Here is a 17,550-nt window from a genome sequence, read left to right as displayed (position 1 = left end):
GGACACCAGTGGGAAGTTCCTCCCTCTGACTCCTTTGCTCTCTGGTACATTCGGACCTCCGAGTCCGTGGTGAGGGGGGGTCCCTCACACTCTCAAGAGATGTCTCAACTAGCTGCCCCCTCCCTTCTGCTTCCCTTGTCATTATCCCGAAACTGGGTAACTCCTCCCTAAGCTGCTTGGCTTCTGTCTCTCTCTCTGCTTCTGAACACGCTGTGGACAAGGGGGGCGACTCTTTCCCCTCCAGCTCTCCATCGGAGAGAAGCTGGTCTGCCATAGAATGCATTCCCCAGTCCTCATCTTCAGACCATTCCCTGACACTGCCTTCTTCTTCTGTAGATTAGGTACGGTAGTTAAATTAGCATGATAAACTTTTCTATCCAAGTTATGTACTTCCAACAACAAATTTTCTTTTCTTAATCTATGAGCATTTCTGTGCAACGGGGAAAGTGTGCTGTCTAACCAGATTCACAAGGCGTACTATTAGGTAAGTAGGTACACTTTTTCAATATTCACCATCATGGCTCTGGATTTATTCCCTCCCATGGAAACCTTTGATCCTGAAACCTAAGGACTCCCTCACTCTCTTAATCTCATGAAAAGCCTTCGTCTGCAAGCTGCGTGGCACCCAAATAGTGGATCTCCAGGGATTCATCCAGACCTTCACTTGCCTGCCTTGCCTCTTCCTCCTCTTCCTTCAGCTCCGAAGCTTCCCCTGCCTCTGATTCTTGCCTCCTGGCTGGTACCGGTCCCCACAGACTACTGCCCCCCTCTCCCGAGTCAGACTCCAGCCCTCCTTCCCCCGGTGCACTCTCATCAGCATCCTGCCAGTCCCTGATACCTGCCTGAAATCCTGGACAGCTGCTGCCAGTCAGTGTAGACAATACTGAATCAGATAGATCAATGGTCCCATTCAGTATAAAGCAGCAAAGAAATTGCTCTACCTCTGAGCTATGGCCCTTCTATTTGTGGTGCCCCAAGAGGAGCTCACCTGATACTTACTTTAATATCTCCAGATATTGCTGGACTACAGTTCCCATCATCCCTGACCATTGGCTGTGCTGGCTCAGGCTTATGGGTGTCAGAGTCTAATAACTTATAGAGGGCCACAAGTTCTCCATTCCTTGATGTAGACTTAAAGGACCAATTACATTTCTGTTGTTTAGTCGTTTAGTCATGTCCGACTCTTCGTGACCCCCTGGACCAGAGCACGCCAGGCACTTCTGTCTTCCACTGCCTCCCGCAGTTTGGTCAAACTCATGCTGGTAGCTTCGAGAACACTATCCAACCATCTCGTCCTCTGTCGTCCCCTTCTCCTTGTGCCCTCCAGCTTTCCCAACATCAGGGTCTTTTCCAGGGAGTCTTCTCTTCTCATGAGGTGGCCAAAGTAATGGCACCTCAGCTTCAGGATCTGTCCTTCCAGTTAGCACTCAGGGTTGATTTCCTTAAGAATGGATAGGTTTGATCTTCTTGCAGTCCATGGGACTCTCAAGAGTCTCCTCCAGCACCATAATTCAAAAGCATCAATTCTTCGGCGATCAGCCTTCTTTATGGTCCAGCTTTCACTTCCATACATCACTACTGGGAAAACCATAGCTTTTACTATACAGACCTTTGTTGGCAAGGTGATGTCTCTACTTTTTAAGATGCTGTCTAGGTTTGTCATTGCTTTTCTCCCAATAAGCAGGCGTCTTTTAATTTTGTGGCTGCTGTCACCATCTGCAGTGACCACGCAGAGCCCAAGAAAGTAAAATCTCTCACTGCCTCCATTTCTTCCCCTTCTATTTGCCAGGAAGTGATGGGACCAGTGGCCATAATCTTCGTTTTTTTGATGTTGAGCATTACTGTTGTACAATCCTGTGATTCTCCAAGACAGTTTCATATTGCAATTTTCCATCTTCAACTTGAAGGATTAAAGCTCTTTTGCTTATTGTTTACTGTGAAGATTGGGGTTTATTTTAAGATGCTTCTGTACGCCTTATCACATGCACTGCTTTGCTGAAAGTGAAATTGTTGCTTAAACCTCACTCCACAACTTCAGTAAATTGCTCCCTTAAATGTACATGGCTTTCATAGTGTTTCAGTATTAAACTACACTCAGGAATCTCTGCATCTTGAAGTGCTAACCTTTATTATCATCTTAGTTTACAAAAGAAATGGGCCCAGGTGATAATAGTGATAATCTATAAATAGTTATCCTGAAAGTCTAGAGCGGAAAATGGAATATATTCTTTTATTTAGAGAGTAGAATATATATTTTGATGTAAGATTATTTCTAAAACCCTTTGGACACAAAGCCTGTATATAAAGCACACCCCTTAGAGCTCACAGCAAGGTAAGTGGTCTTTGAAAGGCAAAAGGCAATAAATAAAGAAGACTTTATTTGAATGTACAGAGAGTTCTGTTCAAACCTAATTGCATTCAGTGTTCCTTGTTCTTTATGGTGCGTTTTATTTCAGATATATTTTTAGCATGAGATGAAAGGTTTCATGAGGATTGAAACCACAAATAATTTTTTTGACTGCGCGCACATATATTTTTCAATTTCACGCTGCAGCCTAGAACTGGATGCCTTCAACTGTTTGTCTTGCCTGTAACTAGAAGCTGAGGGAGGGGGTGGGAATATTTATTTAGAATAGGGCGGTCCAACTTTTCACACCAAGTGGGCCACAATAGTACTTTGACACAGAACCTGCAGGCCACACACTGCTTTGATGTACATTGGGAGGGTGTATTAAGGCTAAAATTTGACGCCCCTCCCTGCATTCAGCTCTCACTGGTGGCTCCTAGAAGCTGTCAACATGAAACAGCGGCCGCACCCTGGGAAGCAGCTTTGACTGGCCTTCTAAACCAGGTGAGGGTAGCTGATGGGTCTCAAATCTTCAGTGAGTTAGGGTATGGTTACCAGATGTCCCTGTTTCCTGGGGACAGTCCCCAGATTTACAAATCTGTCCCCAGACAAAATCTGTCCCCAGAATGTCCCTGGATTTCACTTAATGTCCCCAGATTTATATTTTAAGTGTTGTAGATTTATTAGGAGGGAATGAACGTTGCGTGATTGGTTCAACGGCACAAGACACATCATGTGGGGACTTCCGGCGAGGCAAAATGGCAGGCGCCACAGCAGCGAGCAGCTCCTGAAGCCAGCCAGAGCCAACTGCGCTACCAGGCTGGCTCCTGGCTTCTGAGAGTGCCACTGCCGCCGCCACTGCCAAAAGGGAACCTGAGACGCCCAGCACGTCAACTGGGGGAACCGGTGACACACACACCCCGTGACCCAAATCGAGCCGGGAGCAAGAGCGCCCGGTCACCTGGCTGACTGCCCAGGGGTGCTCTGGGGCCAGGACAACCCCTGAGCCAACGCAGGGAGAAGGAGGAGAGGAGAAGGAGAAGGAAGAGAGAGAAAGAGGAAGGAGAAAAAAGAGGGGAGCCCCGACCTTGCCACGCCGCTGCTGCTGCTGAGGAGTGGTAGGAGAGCACTGGGAGGGCAAGGACACATGGCCGAGCCCAGGCCCAATCCAAGCCTACTCCACGGGAGCTAGCGCTCCAAGAGAGCAGGCCGGGGCCCAGAGGCAGGCCACACGACAGAGGAGACCACAGAGGGGAAGATATTACTTCTCTTCTTTAAAAAAAAACAAACAACTTTTTTTTCTCTCTTTTCAAAAAAAAAAAAAAGTGTCCCCAGATTCTTTGAAAAAAATCTGGTAACCTTAAGTTAGGGACTTCCCTGCATGTGAATACAGGCTCTGGCAGATGGAGCAGATGAGACCAATAGTGAGTCCAATGGTCAAGAAGGCGGTTTCTGCATGTGCTGCAGAGGAAAGTGAGCGGCAGATGGGGCTTGCCAACCTGGGAAGTGAGCCCATCTAGCAGAAGGAAAACTCTGATCCTAAATCTCTGCTGCCTTGCAGGACACCTTCGGGAGGAGAAAAAGCTAAGGAGGAAGACTTACACAAATCCTGAGTGGAATCCCTAAGACTTGTTTTGCCTTGTATGCCTCCTTCCGGCAACTCTTGCAGCCAAGCTGGTGCCAAATGTATTGCTCTGTTTCCCTTTCGACCGCATCAGCGAGGCTGAGAGGGGGATCTTTTCATCTGGGCAGCCCAGGACCTCCATACATACTGCCCAGGCTTGAGCCCGGGGGAGGTCACTTGGGTGCTGCAAATGCACCAGTTTGACTTCACACACACACCCCCGAGGCGCACTCCATTGTCTCTCGAGACAGACAGATGCCAAGAGCAACTCTACAATGTGCTATGGACACAATAATGGGTGGATCTATTCTGCTCTGTTGCTCATTCTGTGATGCTCCCCCAGTGCTACCACATCACTGCTGTCCAGAGAGCCTATAGCACATCAAAAGTGGGACAAAAATTAACCAGTATGTTTCTGGCATGAGAAGTAGTGGGATTTCATTGGGAAGTTAAAGGATCTGCATGGATTGCAAATGAAGCAGTATGGCTCTCCCAAAACATTTGCAGGCACAAACGCAGGATCACGTGTGATGCTCTCCAGCAGCATCATGAACACAAATCATCATGATCGCACGATGGAAGGGATGACTGGGGGGGCCCTGAGACTAGCAGCTAAATGCTAGCCTGGCAATGGGATGGCATCTTCCACCAGAACTGAATGCAGCAGGGTCGCTCAGGGGCTGCAAGTCAGGTTGTGTGGTACTCCCAATTCAGTTTGCTTCAGGCTTTTCACTTTTCCTGACATCCTGAAAGCACAATAAAACAGAAGTCTGTAGAGGACTGAATTCCACCCAAGAAAAGTGACAGTCTGAAAGCACCTCTAAAAGGACTAATTATGCAATCCTGAAGAGCTGCAAACTCAGCTCTGCTCGCTTTGGCCTCTGTCTCCAGCCACCATCAGCTGAAGGCCTCCATTGCCTTTTCCTACAAATCAAAAATCTCCATTCCTGTTCTATGGGATCTTGAATTGCGTCTTCTGGTTTGTCCACTGGGACACACACACACACACACCCCGGTTGCCCCCAAGTAAGCAATCATTGTTTTCACTCTAAGGTTTCGGATGAAATGATGTCTGATTTTTATAAGCCTGTAGGAGTCATAAACGGCTTTCATCTGCCTTGAACAAAAAAACAACAACCAACCCTCATTTTTCTGGAGGTGCTGTTGGCACATTCAGTTGCCGCACAAACAAGGTCATAAAGACAGAAACAATTTGTGGGCTTCATTGGAAAGGGGACTGGTTTCTGTTAATGGAGAGAGAGAGAGACAAGTGATTTGAAAAGAACAGTTCCAGCTTGTTGGAACAAACTCCCACTAGACAGCAAGTTCAGCTAGAATGCGAAAGGGGAATGGTGCGGTTTCCACTTACTAATGCTAATGGAAGTTCCTTCAACACATCTGATGAGAACTGCAGCCTTCGGACAAGCCATCGCCCTCCAGGGTCATCTTCTAGACTTGAAATTCAGACCTTATATCATATGGCCAATAATCAGGGGCTCAACATCGCAGAAAGACGTTTTATGAGTGCCTTAGTGATAAATGTTAGGGGGTTGGCAAAACCCAGATGTTGGGTTTTCTGAATCCACCAATAATTCTAGGCCAGCTATCTGAAGAATTCCCTGAAGCCCACACAGATTTCCCCAGATTCATGGTTGCGCTGCATCATGGATACCATGAGCATTATATCATCTCTCTCCTTTTACAAACCCTGAATCCCTTTGGAAGAAGATGGGGTACAAATATGATAGGTAAGTAAAATAACAGACAGAAGAGATTTCTCATCAAGAAATAATGCCGTTTTCTTAATGCTACTGCCGTTCTCTCTCTCTCTTTTTAGATCACTACAGATATTACTCACTTATGAGGACGCTATAGCGCAGTAGTATTTTATTTATTTATTTAGGCTAAACTTTTCTTTATTCGCACACCATGGTTACCGCTGTGTCATCCTGAACTGCTACCTCCAGAAGAGTATTACATACTTTCGCGAGGCTGAATCACATTGTCTGTACAGTCATCTCCAGGAGTATTGTTCTCCAAGGGCAACGAATATGGAAATAGATTCAGATGCACCATTTAAAGGTATCTGGCATAACCCTTGCATAAGCAAAACAGCAACGCACATGAATCTCACACGGGTGTAAGTCAGCTTGGAGATGTTAACCTGGAGGTTTGAAGAGCAGCACAGAGGTGTTTTGTAAATGGGTTTTCAAATAGGCCTGCAACATGCTTCCAAGTCCAGAGAATTAGGGCTTCAAAGAACAGCTGCATCTGACATCACTATAGCATCAGGCCTCTGAGAAGTGTGGGGGGCAGCCCGTTTGTTAAAATTGGCTCCGCAGGGATAGAGAGATAAAAATCCGGCCCACCAGCCAGAAATGTTTCCTCACCTCAGTGTAGAGGGTGGGTGGAATTAGCCCCCCCCCCATACAACTTTTTTGAGAATAGAACCAGGTAGAAACTTGGTTATTAGAATTTTATTTTATTTTATTGCAGAGGGCTAAACAGATGCAATGGTATGATACTCATACATGGCTAGGGTTTTCTGAAAAGAAAGTTAACAATTTATTTTTTTAACAATGGAACATTGGCTACCACATTGGGTTAGTAGAATCTGTCACTATGACAACCGCCACTCAGACTCTCTGCAGGATTTATAGCTGAGTCCTCCGCACATTGCCTTGGAAGCAAGTTCCAGTTGGCTTCAATATAATATACTAAGGATTGCAGCCTTTGAAGAAGAAGAAAATTCATTCATATGTAGCCACTCTGTGCATGGTGTGTGCTTCAATTATGCAGTCCAAATTGTGTTCATGCAGTGTTAATTCCAGATGGGGTTGATTGATGATGATGATGATGATGATGGAAGGGAGGTTCTTTGGCAAGGTGTTCTCTTCAGAACTCCTTCCTTGAGAGGATCCACCTCCTTGTTGCTTTTCACCATAGCCCATTCACATGCCTTTTCCTCCTGGGCCCAGTCAGCACCATGGCCCAGGAAAGATGGAAAGGCAAGCGGATGTTCCTCCTTGCTCCTGTCACTGCTTGCATGCTTGAAGACAATGGGCAGCAATAGCGGCAAAGACAAAAGCCAAGGGTTTCTGGAGGGTGGTCAGCAGTAGGCCCCTGCTAAAATGTAGGCCTGGATGGGTGCCTGATGATGCTGACATGACCATTCAGCTGGATAGCTTAGTTGGTTGGAGAATGGTGCTGATAATGACTAGGTTGCAGGTTCGATCCCCTTATGGGGATATTCCTGTATTGCAGGGGGTTGGACTAGATGATCCTCAGGGCTCCTTCCAGCTGTACAATTCTACGATTCTATAACCAGCACTGATTGGCCAGCATCCTAATGTGGTTGGCATGCCAGACTGAAGTTTCAACCTCCTCCTGCATTTCTTTTTTTTGGGGGGGGGGGTGTTCCTTAATTGTAACCAGAAGCAGGCATGATCTCAATTTTCATGAGAAAACAAATGCTTTGCATGCACTGTGTCATGTGATCGATTATGCAGGGTGGGGCTTATCTGCCCCCTCCCCAATATTTTATTCAAGTTGGCACCCCTGCTGAGGACTGTAATTTGTTACAGGCACTGGGAAACGTAGCTCCGTGCAGTCTTTTAGCAAGTCTCATCACCCTTAACAAACTACAGTTCCTAGGATTCTTTCAGGGGAAGTCATTGGCAAAGCGGTATAAGATTGCTTTTAAGTCCATGGTGTGGATGTGGCCATAATTTCAGAAAACGGAAGGTGGTTTGAAGGAATGGGTCTTTCTTGCAGAGTGAACATTTCCCACACATTTTGTCTCTAGTGAGTAGATACAGTGGTACCTCTGGTTGCGAACGGGATCCGTTCCGGAGGCTTGTTCGCAACATGAAAAGAGTGCAACCCACAGCGGCGCATCTGCGCACGCACAGGTTTTGACTCACTGCTTCTGTGCATGCGCGTGACATCATTTTGCGCTTCTGCGCAGGCGCGAGTGTTGAATGGTTTCTTTAAATGTAAAGGTTCATCATTGTTCCACCCGATGTGTATGTCTTTAAGGGGCCAGAGCAAGGGCCAGAGCAAGATAACAAGACCCAGTCTTGCAGCTGTGAAACATAGCAGGTGCTGCTGAGTTATATTGATTAAGCTGTGTCAGCAATTGGGTATAGTATATAAGGAGCAGCACCTAGCTCTCCCATTTCCCTGGGGGATGGGTTGGTGGTTGGGTCATGGTTGTTGATGTATTTAGTGTAAATGGAGTTTTTGTTTTTGTTATTAAAACCTTGTTTAAGTTATTTTTGAGTCCCTTTTTAATGCATGGTCTCCCCAGTAAGCTCTCTGCAGTGGTACCATACTGCAAAAAGCCAACAGCGAGTGGCGAATCCCGGAAGTAACCCCTTCCAGTACTTCCGGGTCACCGTGGGACGTAACCTGAAAGAACATAACATGAAGCGGACATAACATGAGGTATGACTGTAGATTGGAGGTTCCTATACCATCATGACTACTCACAAACTGCATCTGACCAGAGGCAAGACCAGGACGAAAGAAATACCCACACATGCTGCAGAAAGAATATCCTCTCTCTCTAACCATTTCCAGCTTTCCCATCTGCCACTTTGCTTATGCTTCCCAAACAATCACACACCCATCTCTCTTGAATACAGAGTTCATTTCTAAATTGGAATGAACCATACGGAAAGTGCAGTTGAGTGTGTTAAACCAGGGCAATGGGGTTGCTTGAGTGTAAGGCAGACATCCCATTAACTTCCCTTCCAAAGGGAGACTAACACGTCTGTCTTTCACGCTACCATAATAAATGCAATTTCAGCGACTCGTGGGAGGAGGAGAAACCCTTCCTTTCTCTTCATGCAGCATAACCCATGATTACGGCTGCAATTGCATCCCACCCCTATGTTTATACTTCTCAGATTGCTTCTAAATACTTTATGGATTTTAAAGTAGAAAAGGTTAGAAAGGACAGAAGACACTTTACATGCAAATCTGTGTAACTGCTCAGACAGGGGTTTGTTTGTTTTTCCCTTTAGGGAAAATAAGCTTAGGCGGATGCAGTGTTGAATGGAGGAGTGCAATATTCTCCCTGCTGGCTGTTTTCCTCTCCCTTCAAAGCTTTCATGGGGACATAGGAAGCTGCCTTATACTGAATTAGTGTTAGGATTCTTGCTCCATGTTTGCTGTCATGAGATTGTTGTCTATCACATGACGGTGTTGTTGTGACGTGGGGTTTGTGATTTCAGCTCTCTTGACATAATATGCTGGAGTCAGTTCTCTAGTAACACTTCTTTATTAAAGCAAACAAGACTGAGACCTGAGGAGGGAAGAGCTACATTTATAGGGACAGGGAACTAGATAGAAAGGATACATTTTGGAGGGAACAATATCAGGCAATCACAGTCCTGCCTTTTGGAGGAAACCAATAAGACAGAGGATCCAAATACAGCAGCTTAAATGAACCAATAGTAGCTGTACCCTCTGGAACCAAAAGGCAGTTACTTTACCCTAATGCAAATACAGACAATAATAATAATACAGATATAAAATCCTTTGACTCAATACACAACAGGTGTATGTTTTCATTCCACATGGTGGGAAGTGACAGAGACAGGATGTTTTGGTGTTACTGTGTTCCGTGATGTGGGACTATTGTCCTTTGTTCTTTCTCTCTTTGCTGTCTGATGAGAAAGAGGAAGGAGCTAAGTCAGAATGCTTCGAATGTATTATATGTAAATAAAAGTAGATTAGCCAAAATGCTGTGCCTACTGAGTTCTGTTACGCAAACTGCAAATACTCTGCAGGTTCCTAAGTGTGCTGATGCCTCTTGGCATCAGTCACTGTGATGTTCGGGCTGGAGAAAGCCTTGGAAGCTCCCGAACGACCGACCAGGAGGGAGAGAACATGCCAGTTGGGCACGTGTCTCTACCAGGGTCCTACACACAAGTAGGATGATCCTAACAAGTAGGACTATTGGTCCATCTAATTCAGTAATTGGCAGAAGCTTTTAGACAGGGGTCTGTCTCCCAGCCCTACCCAGAAAAGGCAAGGATTGAACCTGGAACTTTCTGCATGGGCAACAGCTGCTCTACTACTGAGCTATGGCCCTTTGCACTAGCAGGGATAGGGACTCCAGCTCCCATAATGTGGGTGATTAGCAGGCAAACCTAGCAAATGCATATTCTTGCTAGTTAGCATGAGAAGGGGCTAAGTCCATAGAGTTGTACTGAAGACAGGCCAGTACTCAGACCATAGAAATACAATTGGTAGAGAGGGCTCTGTGTGATGTCATTTTCCCTCCTCTCATGGAGATTAAGGAGCATATAGTACTTGTTCCTCTCTCTCTCTTCAGGCACGGTTTTGCTGTAAATATAAGCATTTTGCCTGCATAGTCTTTACTGTTACCATTGCTGTGAGCCAATGCATGATTATAAAGTAAGTAAATCTTATTTTTGAACTTACTTTACAAGTTGTTGCCTGGTTCTTTGTTAAGCGGGGTAAGAAAGGGAAAGCCGGCTTACTTCATCGCTGGACTTGCTCAAAACAAAGTTTACGGCCTAATTCCTATGCTTTGAATTTTGCAGCCATGGATGGGATTTAGAAACTCTGTTTAACCCACACATGCAGTGCCAGGAGGGGTAAATTGCCATCAATATGCCCTCTCCTATCCATTAAAACCCTTCCCACACATAAGACCTGGCCAGGGTGGTCAATAAAGGTCAGGGATAATGGGAGTTGTAGTCCCAAAGCATCTGCAACCCTGTGCTGCTGTGGAACCAGCCACACTGCCCTAAATCCGCCTCTGGCTTCTCTCTTGATTTGACTTCCACACAGCTATTAAAAGGCAGGGGAAAGTCTGATAATGGCAAGCCAACCATCATTATTCTTTTATGTTGAAAATATAATGGGCTGGAGATAAGCTAGGGCACTGAACTCTTGTTTCAAAATAAAAGGCTACTCTATTGGACCATTGGGCTCGCATTTAAGAGTTAATCCTGTTGGAATCAGAACAAAAAGCTAGGCTGAGAGAGATTACACTGTTTACACCTAATGAGGCTATTGTATTATGATATTCGTTGTTTACGTATTACATTTATTTCCTAGCTTTGTTCTAAAGCTCTGTTCAAAAGCTCCCAGCAAGGGACTTGATGCAGCATCTTCCATGAAGCCACATGTACTGCTGTGAAATCAAAGTAGGAATATTAAGATGACTTATGATGCAAATCCTTTGGATGACTCCTCAGAATTCCTATGAGTTTAATGGGATTTACAATCCCAAATGCTTCTAGAGTCTGCAATCTCAATATAGTTAGGGCCTATGTTATAAAGGATGGATAATTCTGTGGAAGATGTTGTTGATGAATTGCAGTGATTTTGCACAATCCACAAATAGAAATCGGGTAAATCTCAATTACTGTGAGAATACTCCAGTATTAGCAATAGTATGAATCAGGTATACAAAATACAGTCAAGACTGAGTGGCAAACTCTGAAGGCCAAAGAGATGAGTACCTACTTACAATGTGCATCATAGGTCAGTGACTCATTGTGCATGCTTACTATGAAGTCCCCCTGGGCTTAGTCTCAAGCAGGTATGCCTAGGGATAGTAGCTTAAGCCTGGCATCTAGAGAGTTGCTTTTGGCATGCCCAGCTGGATTTCTGCCATGTGTTCCCCTTTGAACAGCAGGCGCTTTCAGTCATCTTGCGAACCTGTGTTGAAAGGACTTTTCAAAAGCAGTTTACCACACAGTATTAGGTAAGGTAAAGGTAAAGCACCCCTGGACAGTTAAGTCCAGTCAAAGGCGACTATGGGGTTGTGGCGCTCATCTCGCTTTCAAGCTGAGGGAGCCGGTGTTTGTCCACAGACAGCTTTCCGGGTCATGTAGTCAGCATGACTAAACCGCTTCTGGTGCAACGGACACCATGACAGAAACCAGAGCACATGGAAACACCGTTTACCTTCCTGCTGCAGTGGTACCTATTTATCTACTTGCACTGGTGTGTTTTCAAACTGTGAGGTTGACAGGAGCTGGGACAGAGCAACGGGAGCTCACCCTACCACACGGATTCGAACCGCTGACCTTCTGATCAGCAAGCCCAAGAGGCTCAGTGGTTTAGACCACAGCACCACCCACTCCCCTAGATTCTAATACATAGACGGTACTAGAGACTGCTATTCAAGAATTTAAAGTACCTTCATTTGGCTAGTGGAATTAGTTTCATAGTTCTATGGAGCTTGGCATATATCTGGCCTGATTTCAATATGCTAATATAACAAGGGTTTCTGGAAAATGAAGGGGTCCACACATAAAAAAGTGATATTTAATTATTTTATTTAAATAGTTTTATTTTTGCAATTGTATAACTCAGATCCTTGCAGCATTTTACAAAATCAGTTGTAATTCTTTCCCCGTGTTTACATACAGAATGAAACACCAGTCTGTAAGTTCCTTTTTTTTTTAAGGGGGGGATTTAAATCTGTATTTGAATAGGCTCAAAGAGAGATGAGCAACCCTAGCCACCATCTGGTAAAATGGAAACTCTCTCATTTAAGGCAAGTTCAGACTAACAAAGTTTGACAAACGTGAAATCCAAATACTTTCAAACTTTGCTTGCCCTAAGTTTAAAGAGCAGGTCACTATCAAACAGAGGGATATGCATATTGGCACTGTCTCTTTCACAGTTTCATTCTGTTGCAATCCAGCACTCAGTTGTGGGGTTGCAGAGTCAATTAATACAAAAGCAATGCAAGGAAGCTGCATACTTGCAAATGCACGAACAAACAGAATCAGTACAAAAATAAATTATTCTTATAAATGTATGTTTTATAAAACAGTCTGTTCAGCAGGGGCTGACGTCAAGGTTGGTGCTCACTTGACTTTGTACGATAAAGCCTGTTTGAAACGTCGCTTGAGATCTTGCATGTTAGGTGATTTTGGTCGAGAAATGAGGGACGACCGCCTTTTGTCTCCGCTGCCACAGCTGTGCAACTTACTCACTTCTTTACAAAGATACTGAAATACATCACATACACCTTGGCAGCTATCGCTGGTGGAGATTTCTAGAAACACACTGCCCAGTTCATTGGCCAGCTGCAGGCCATCGCTGGCCGCCACCTGTCTGGAGTGAGCCAAGTCGCCTTTGTTGCCTACGATGACAACAGGGACTTTAGAGTCTGGACGGATCTTCTGGATGTGTTGATAAAGGGGACGGATGGACTGGTAACTACGGTAGTCTGTAATGGAATAGACTAAGACAACACCGTCTGCCCACTTCAGGCACCTGGAGAGCGAATCCAACATCTGTGCAACATCATCTTGCACCTGGAAAGAAAAAGAGCACAAAGATTTAAATAAATGAGATACAAGTGGGAAACTTTTCAACAGCAACTATATCAAATGCCTTTCCAAATAAGAAGAGGTTTGCTTCAAGACAGGCTGGTTGCTTTGGAAAGAGAAAATCCAGCTTGAAATCTGTTACTGGCACAGCTGTTCCCAACTTGATGTCCGCCAGATGTTTTGGACTACAAATACCATCAGCCTCAGCCAGTGTGGTCAACAGTCAAGGCTGATGGGAATTGTAGTCCAAAGTGTCTGGAGGGCACCAGGTTGGGGGAGGCTGTCTTAGCCAATAGCCAGTTCACAAGCTCACAAAGGTTGCATGACAGTGGCACATGTTAACTGTGCCATGTGTGCTTCTCACATGTGGAATGGCTGTGTGCAACAGCTTTAGAGACTCATCAGATACCAGCCTGACCATTGATGCTTTTGCATCTGAATATAGAAGGGATTGCCAAAGGCAATGTGCAGGTCTTCATCTGTGGTGGCTTTTGAGCCCCAACCAGCAAGATGTACGGCTCTACTGTATAATGAAACAAAGAGCTTCGAAGAACTTTTAGTTTCTGCATGAAACGTAGCAAAAGTCACACCACTTTCTAAACAGCCTACGAGAGCATTATTTCTAAGACTGCAATACAGTGGTACCTAGGGTTACATACGCTTCAGGTTACAGACTCCGCTAACCCAGAAATAGTGCTTCAGGTTAAGAACTTTGCTTCAGGATGAGAACAGAAATCATGCTCCGGGGGCGCGGCAGCAGTGGGAGGCCCCATTAGCTAAAGTGGTGCTTCAGGTTAAGAACAGTTTCAGGTTAAGTGTGGACCTCCAGAACAAATTAAGTACTTAACCCAAGGTACCCACTGTAATAGGAAGCTGCCTTATGCAGTCAGACTATTGGTGAATCTAGCTTAGTACTGTCTACACTGACTGGCAGCAGTACCTGGAGATGCCAGGAATTGAACCTGGGATCTTCTGTGTGCAAAGGAGATTCTCTACAGCTGTTGAAAAATGCTGGCTTGAATTAAGCCCTCTTGAAAATACAGTGGGTCTTCTGAAATGCCTACAAGTTACTTGCTGACTGTGGACACAGACAATTGCCGAGCAATTCCACATTCTATGCAGCAAATCTTTTCCATTTATTTCCTCCAACCCTTTAACCATTGGACTTCAGTCACAGAACATCATTTGCATTAATGTGCAGATTGCATCAATGAACGTGAAAGATCGCAGCCTACTCCTATCAGTGGGAATTTTCTCAGCAACATTCATATCTACTGATGGAATGAATCAAACCTCAAAAGGCCGACAGAATGGACATGTTTAGGATTGTTTCCGTACCTCAATACATCCTGGGGTGTCTTGGATTTGCAAGAAAATCTGGTCACCTTCAACGTGAACGAGCCTTGAATAGAGATTGCCTGGAGAAAGAAAAAGGGAAGCTCATTTCAAAACTGTTGCACTTTATTTGGAGGTAGGAGGTATATTATAAAGAAGCAGGGGAACTGATGCTAAACACATTCTTTCTCCATGGGGGTGCAATGTAAATAAAAGGAACCGGTGTGGTCAGAGAATTGGGGAGGCTTAGCCAGGCACCTTACTGGGTGACCAAGAGTCATTCACATTTTCTCAGCCTTATTTACCTTTTTATGTTGCTGTGAAGATAAAAACTAACATACACTTTCCTGGGCTCTTTGGAGGAAGGATGTGACTCTGTTCATTTGTTAGTGTTTATTTATTATATCTCTCGCCCGCCAATGAGCTCAAGGTGCTTCATTCCTCTTCCCCATTTTATCCTCACAAGAACCCTGTGAGGGAGGCTAGGCTGACAAATAGTGATTTGCCTAAGGTCATCCAGGAAACTTCATGGCAGAGTTGAAATCAGAAACTGGATCTCTCCAGTTCTAGTCTTGGACTCAGTCTAACCGCACTAGACCTAGGGTCTGCAAAATTATAAGGTTATATTAAAAAAAAACCCCACAATACTGCTTCTTCCCTGTCCTCTCGTCCCTGTTGGGCAAGCACAGAAGCATAGGAGAAGGGCTGGATGGTATTATGGGCAGCGTAAACAGATCCATTTCCCAGACTTCCCTGGGAAAACAAGGCTATATGTGCATGATCCCCACAAGCACCAGACCCAGATTCACAGAGAGATTCTATGAAAGAAAGAAGCTCACCTGTGTTGGGTTCATAGTCTCCAATGAACCTCCTGGTTAGGTACCGTACAATCATAGCTGGAAAGAAATGAGAGTTGTTGGGTTACTAGCGGTGACAGGTGGCAAAGGAAGACGCATCAAACGACACATATCCCTTTGATAAAAATAGCATTTGCAAAAAAAGGTGGGGGCTGCGATGATGTCCTGCTACAAGCAAACACAGACACACAAAGCTTTTAGCAAAATGAGTGTCGTCTCCTTAGCTACGATGCCTGCTTGCCAGTGTAGGCATCTCCCGCCTATAATGCAACAGGCGTGTAGAGTCTGCTTCGAAAGCAACTCTCTTCCCTGAATATGTTCGCAGCTTCTTTGTGTCAGGAGAAGATCTGCACGTACATGCCTCTGTGGCTTTAGGAGAGCATTCCCCCAGAAACCATTCATTCCCTCATTCATTCATTCTGGGAGACAAAAGGGCTGAAATGTGGATGGCTTTGAGAACAGAGGTGGCTGCCTTGCAACAAGCCAGGAAAATTATCCTTCCCGCTTACCGGGGGGGGGGGGGGTCCGCCCCGGGTGTCATCCCTGAGGGGGTGACAAAATGGCACACCACGGGGGGGGGGCATTTACCACAGGGCCTAGCCAGCAGCATACCCAAGCTATGCGTCTCTCCTGGGAGTGATGTGCCCTGTGCTGCCCAAAACAGCAGCGTGGGGCTTGTGCCCGCCAGGCAAACTCCATGGGCAGCTCGCCACGCCACCCCCCTGGGTAGATTGCCACGGCACCCCCGTGGGTGGCTTGCCCTGCCCCCACGCCCCTGCAGTAGCCTGCACAAGGGCAGCCAGTGCAGATGTTGCGAACTGCAACTTCCTTCAGCACGGCTAATGGTCAGGGATGAAGGGGGCTGTAGCTCACAAAATCTGGAGGGCATCGGGTTGCGGGGTGGGGGGAGAGAGAGAGAGAGACTGAGTTAGTCCACCAGCATCTGGCAGCTGCCTTATAGGCACATCAAACCAAGGATGCATCTAGCTCCAGAGTGGCCACACTGACCAGGAATTGAGATTCCTGCATTGCAGGGGGGTCGCCTCCATGACTCTTGGGGTCCCTTCCCCCTCTACAATTCTATGATTACAAGGGTTGGGCAAACGGGACCTTTCGCATTCAAAACACGCGCCCGCCCGCCCGCCCGCCCGCCCGCTTCGGCTCCATCCCGCTTTGCAGCAGCCCCTCCGCGGATACGGCGGTGACCTTGACGCTTACCGCTTTTCCCCACGCTCCCCGTTCCCAGCACAGCCAGCTTCACGTCCTTGACCAGGTAGTCGGAGGGACACTCCTGGATCGGAGCTAAAAGGTAGTTGTGAGACATGATGGACAGCCGCATGGGGATAGGCTCCCCTTCCTCCTGCGCCCGGCGAGGCGAAGACGAATCCGGAGGGGCGCAGCTAGCGGCGGTGAGGCGACCTTTCCAGAGGGCAGCTGGAAGCGAGGCGAGGAAGGACAGTGAGCCAGGCTCCCGGCTCCAGCCTCTGCTCCGGATCGCAGCCGCCGAGCCTTTAAAGCGCGCCGGGTGGCGGGCGGGCGGGAGCTGTCTCCGCCCCTTCCTTCCATCTATGGGCCGGGGAAGGGCCGGCGCTGCGTGCGCACGAGGGCCGGGAGATGTGCGCGCACCGCGACGAGCGCCGCCCAGCGCAGACCGTGGGAGATGCCCGCGGATCCAATGCAGGTTCCAATGGCGCTCCAAGGTTTTCGGGGGCAGCGAAACGAGGGAGCTTTGTGTCGGGGCGCGCTTTATTGGAGAGCCGCGGCTGGATCCTGGCTTGCGGCTTGGATGGGCGTGAATGAATGGGAGCCCCCCCCCCCGCTCCGCACGCGCCGGGAGTGAATAAAATGTGGAGAGGTGGGGTTTCCAGTATTTTATTGAAGGGGATCTTGGTCTCTAGGAGTCTGCTCCTATGGCACGCACAGACTGCCAAAAGGCAGAGGGTGACCCAGTAAAGCAAAGCCAACAAAAAAGGTAAAGGAAACGCATCTCCAAAAAAGGAGGATAGAAGATGATCCAGGTTTGTGCAACATTTGCGTTTGCTGATGTAGATAGAATTT

The 17,550-nt window shown here is 46.5% G+C and overlaps 1 protein-coding gene across 1 annotated transcript; it reads right to left on the bottom strand.

The window, feature by feature from the left end:
- Nucleotides 1-12,278: 12,278 nt before the first annotated feature.
- On the bottom strand, nt 12,279-17,051 carry RASL11A (RAS like family 11 member A). The gene is made up of 4 exons (XM_028726384.2): nt 16,711-17,051; nt 15,475-15,531; nt 14,639-14,718; nt 12,279-13,285 (listed from the first exon to the last, which is right to left on the bottom strand). Exons 1-4 carry the CDS (start codon nt 16,829-16,831, stop codon nt 12,833-12,835), a joined length of 711 nt encoding a protein of 236 aa, XP_028582217.2. The 5' UTR covers nt 16,832-17,051; the 3' UTR covers nt 12,279-12,832.
- Nucleotides 17,052-17,550: the final 499 nt, after the last annotated feature.

This window comes from Podarcis muralis, chromosome 4 (assembly GCF_964188315.1).
Source record: "Podarcis muralis chromosome 4, rPodMur119.hap1.1, whole genome shotgun sequence".
Taxonomy (NCBI): Eukaryota; Metazoa; Chordata; class Lepidosauria; order Squamata; family Lacertidae; genus Podarcis; species Podarcis muralis.
This window is presented reverse-complemented; position numbering and strand designations above follow the sequence as displayed.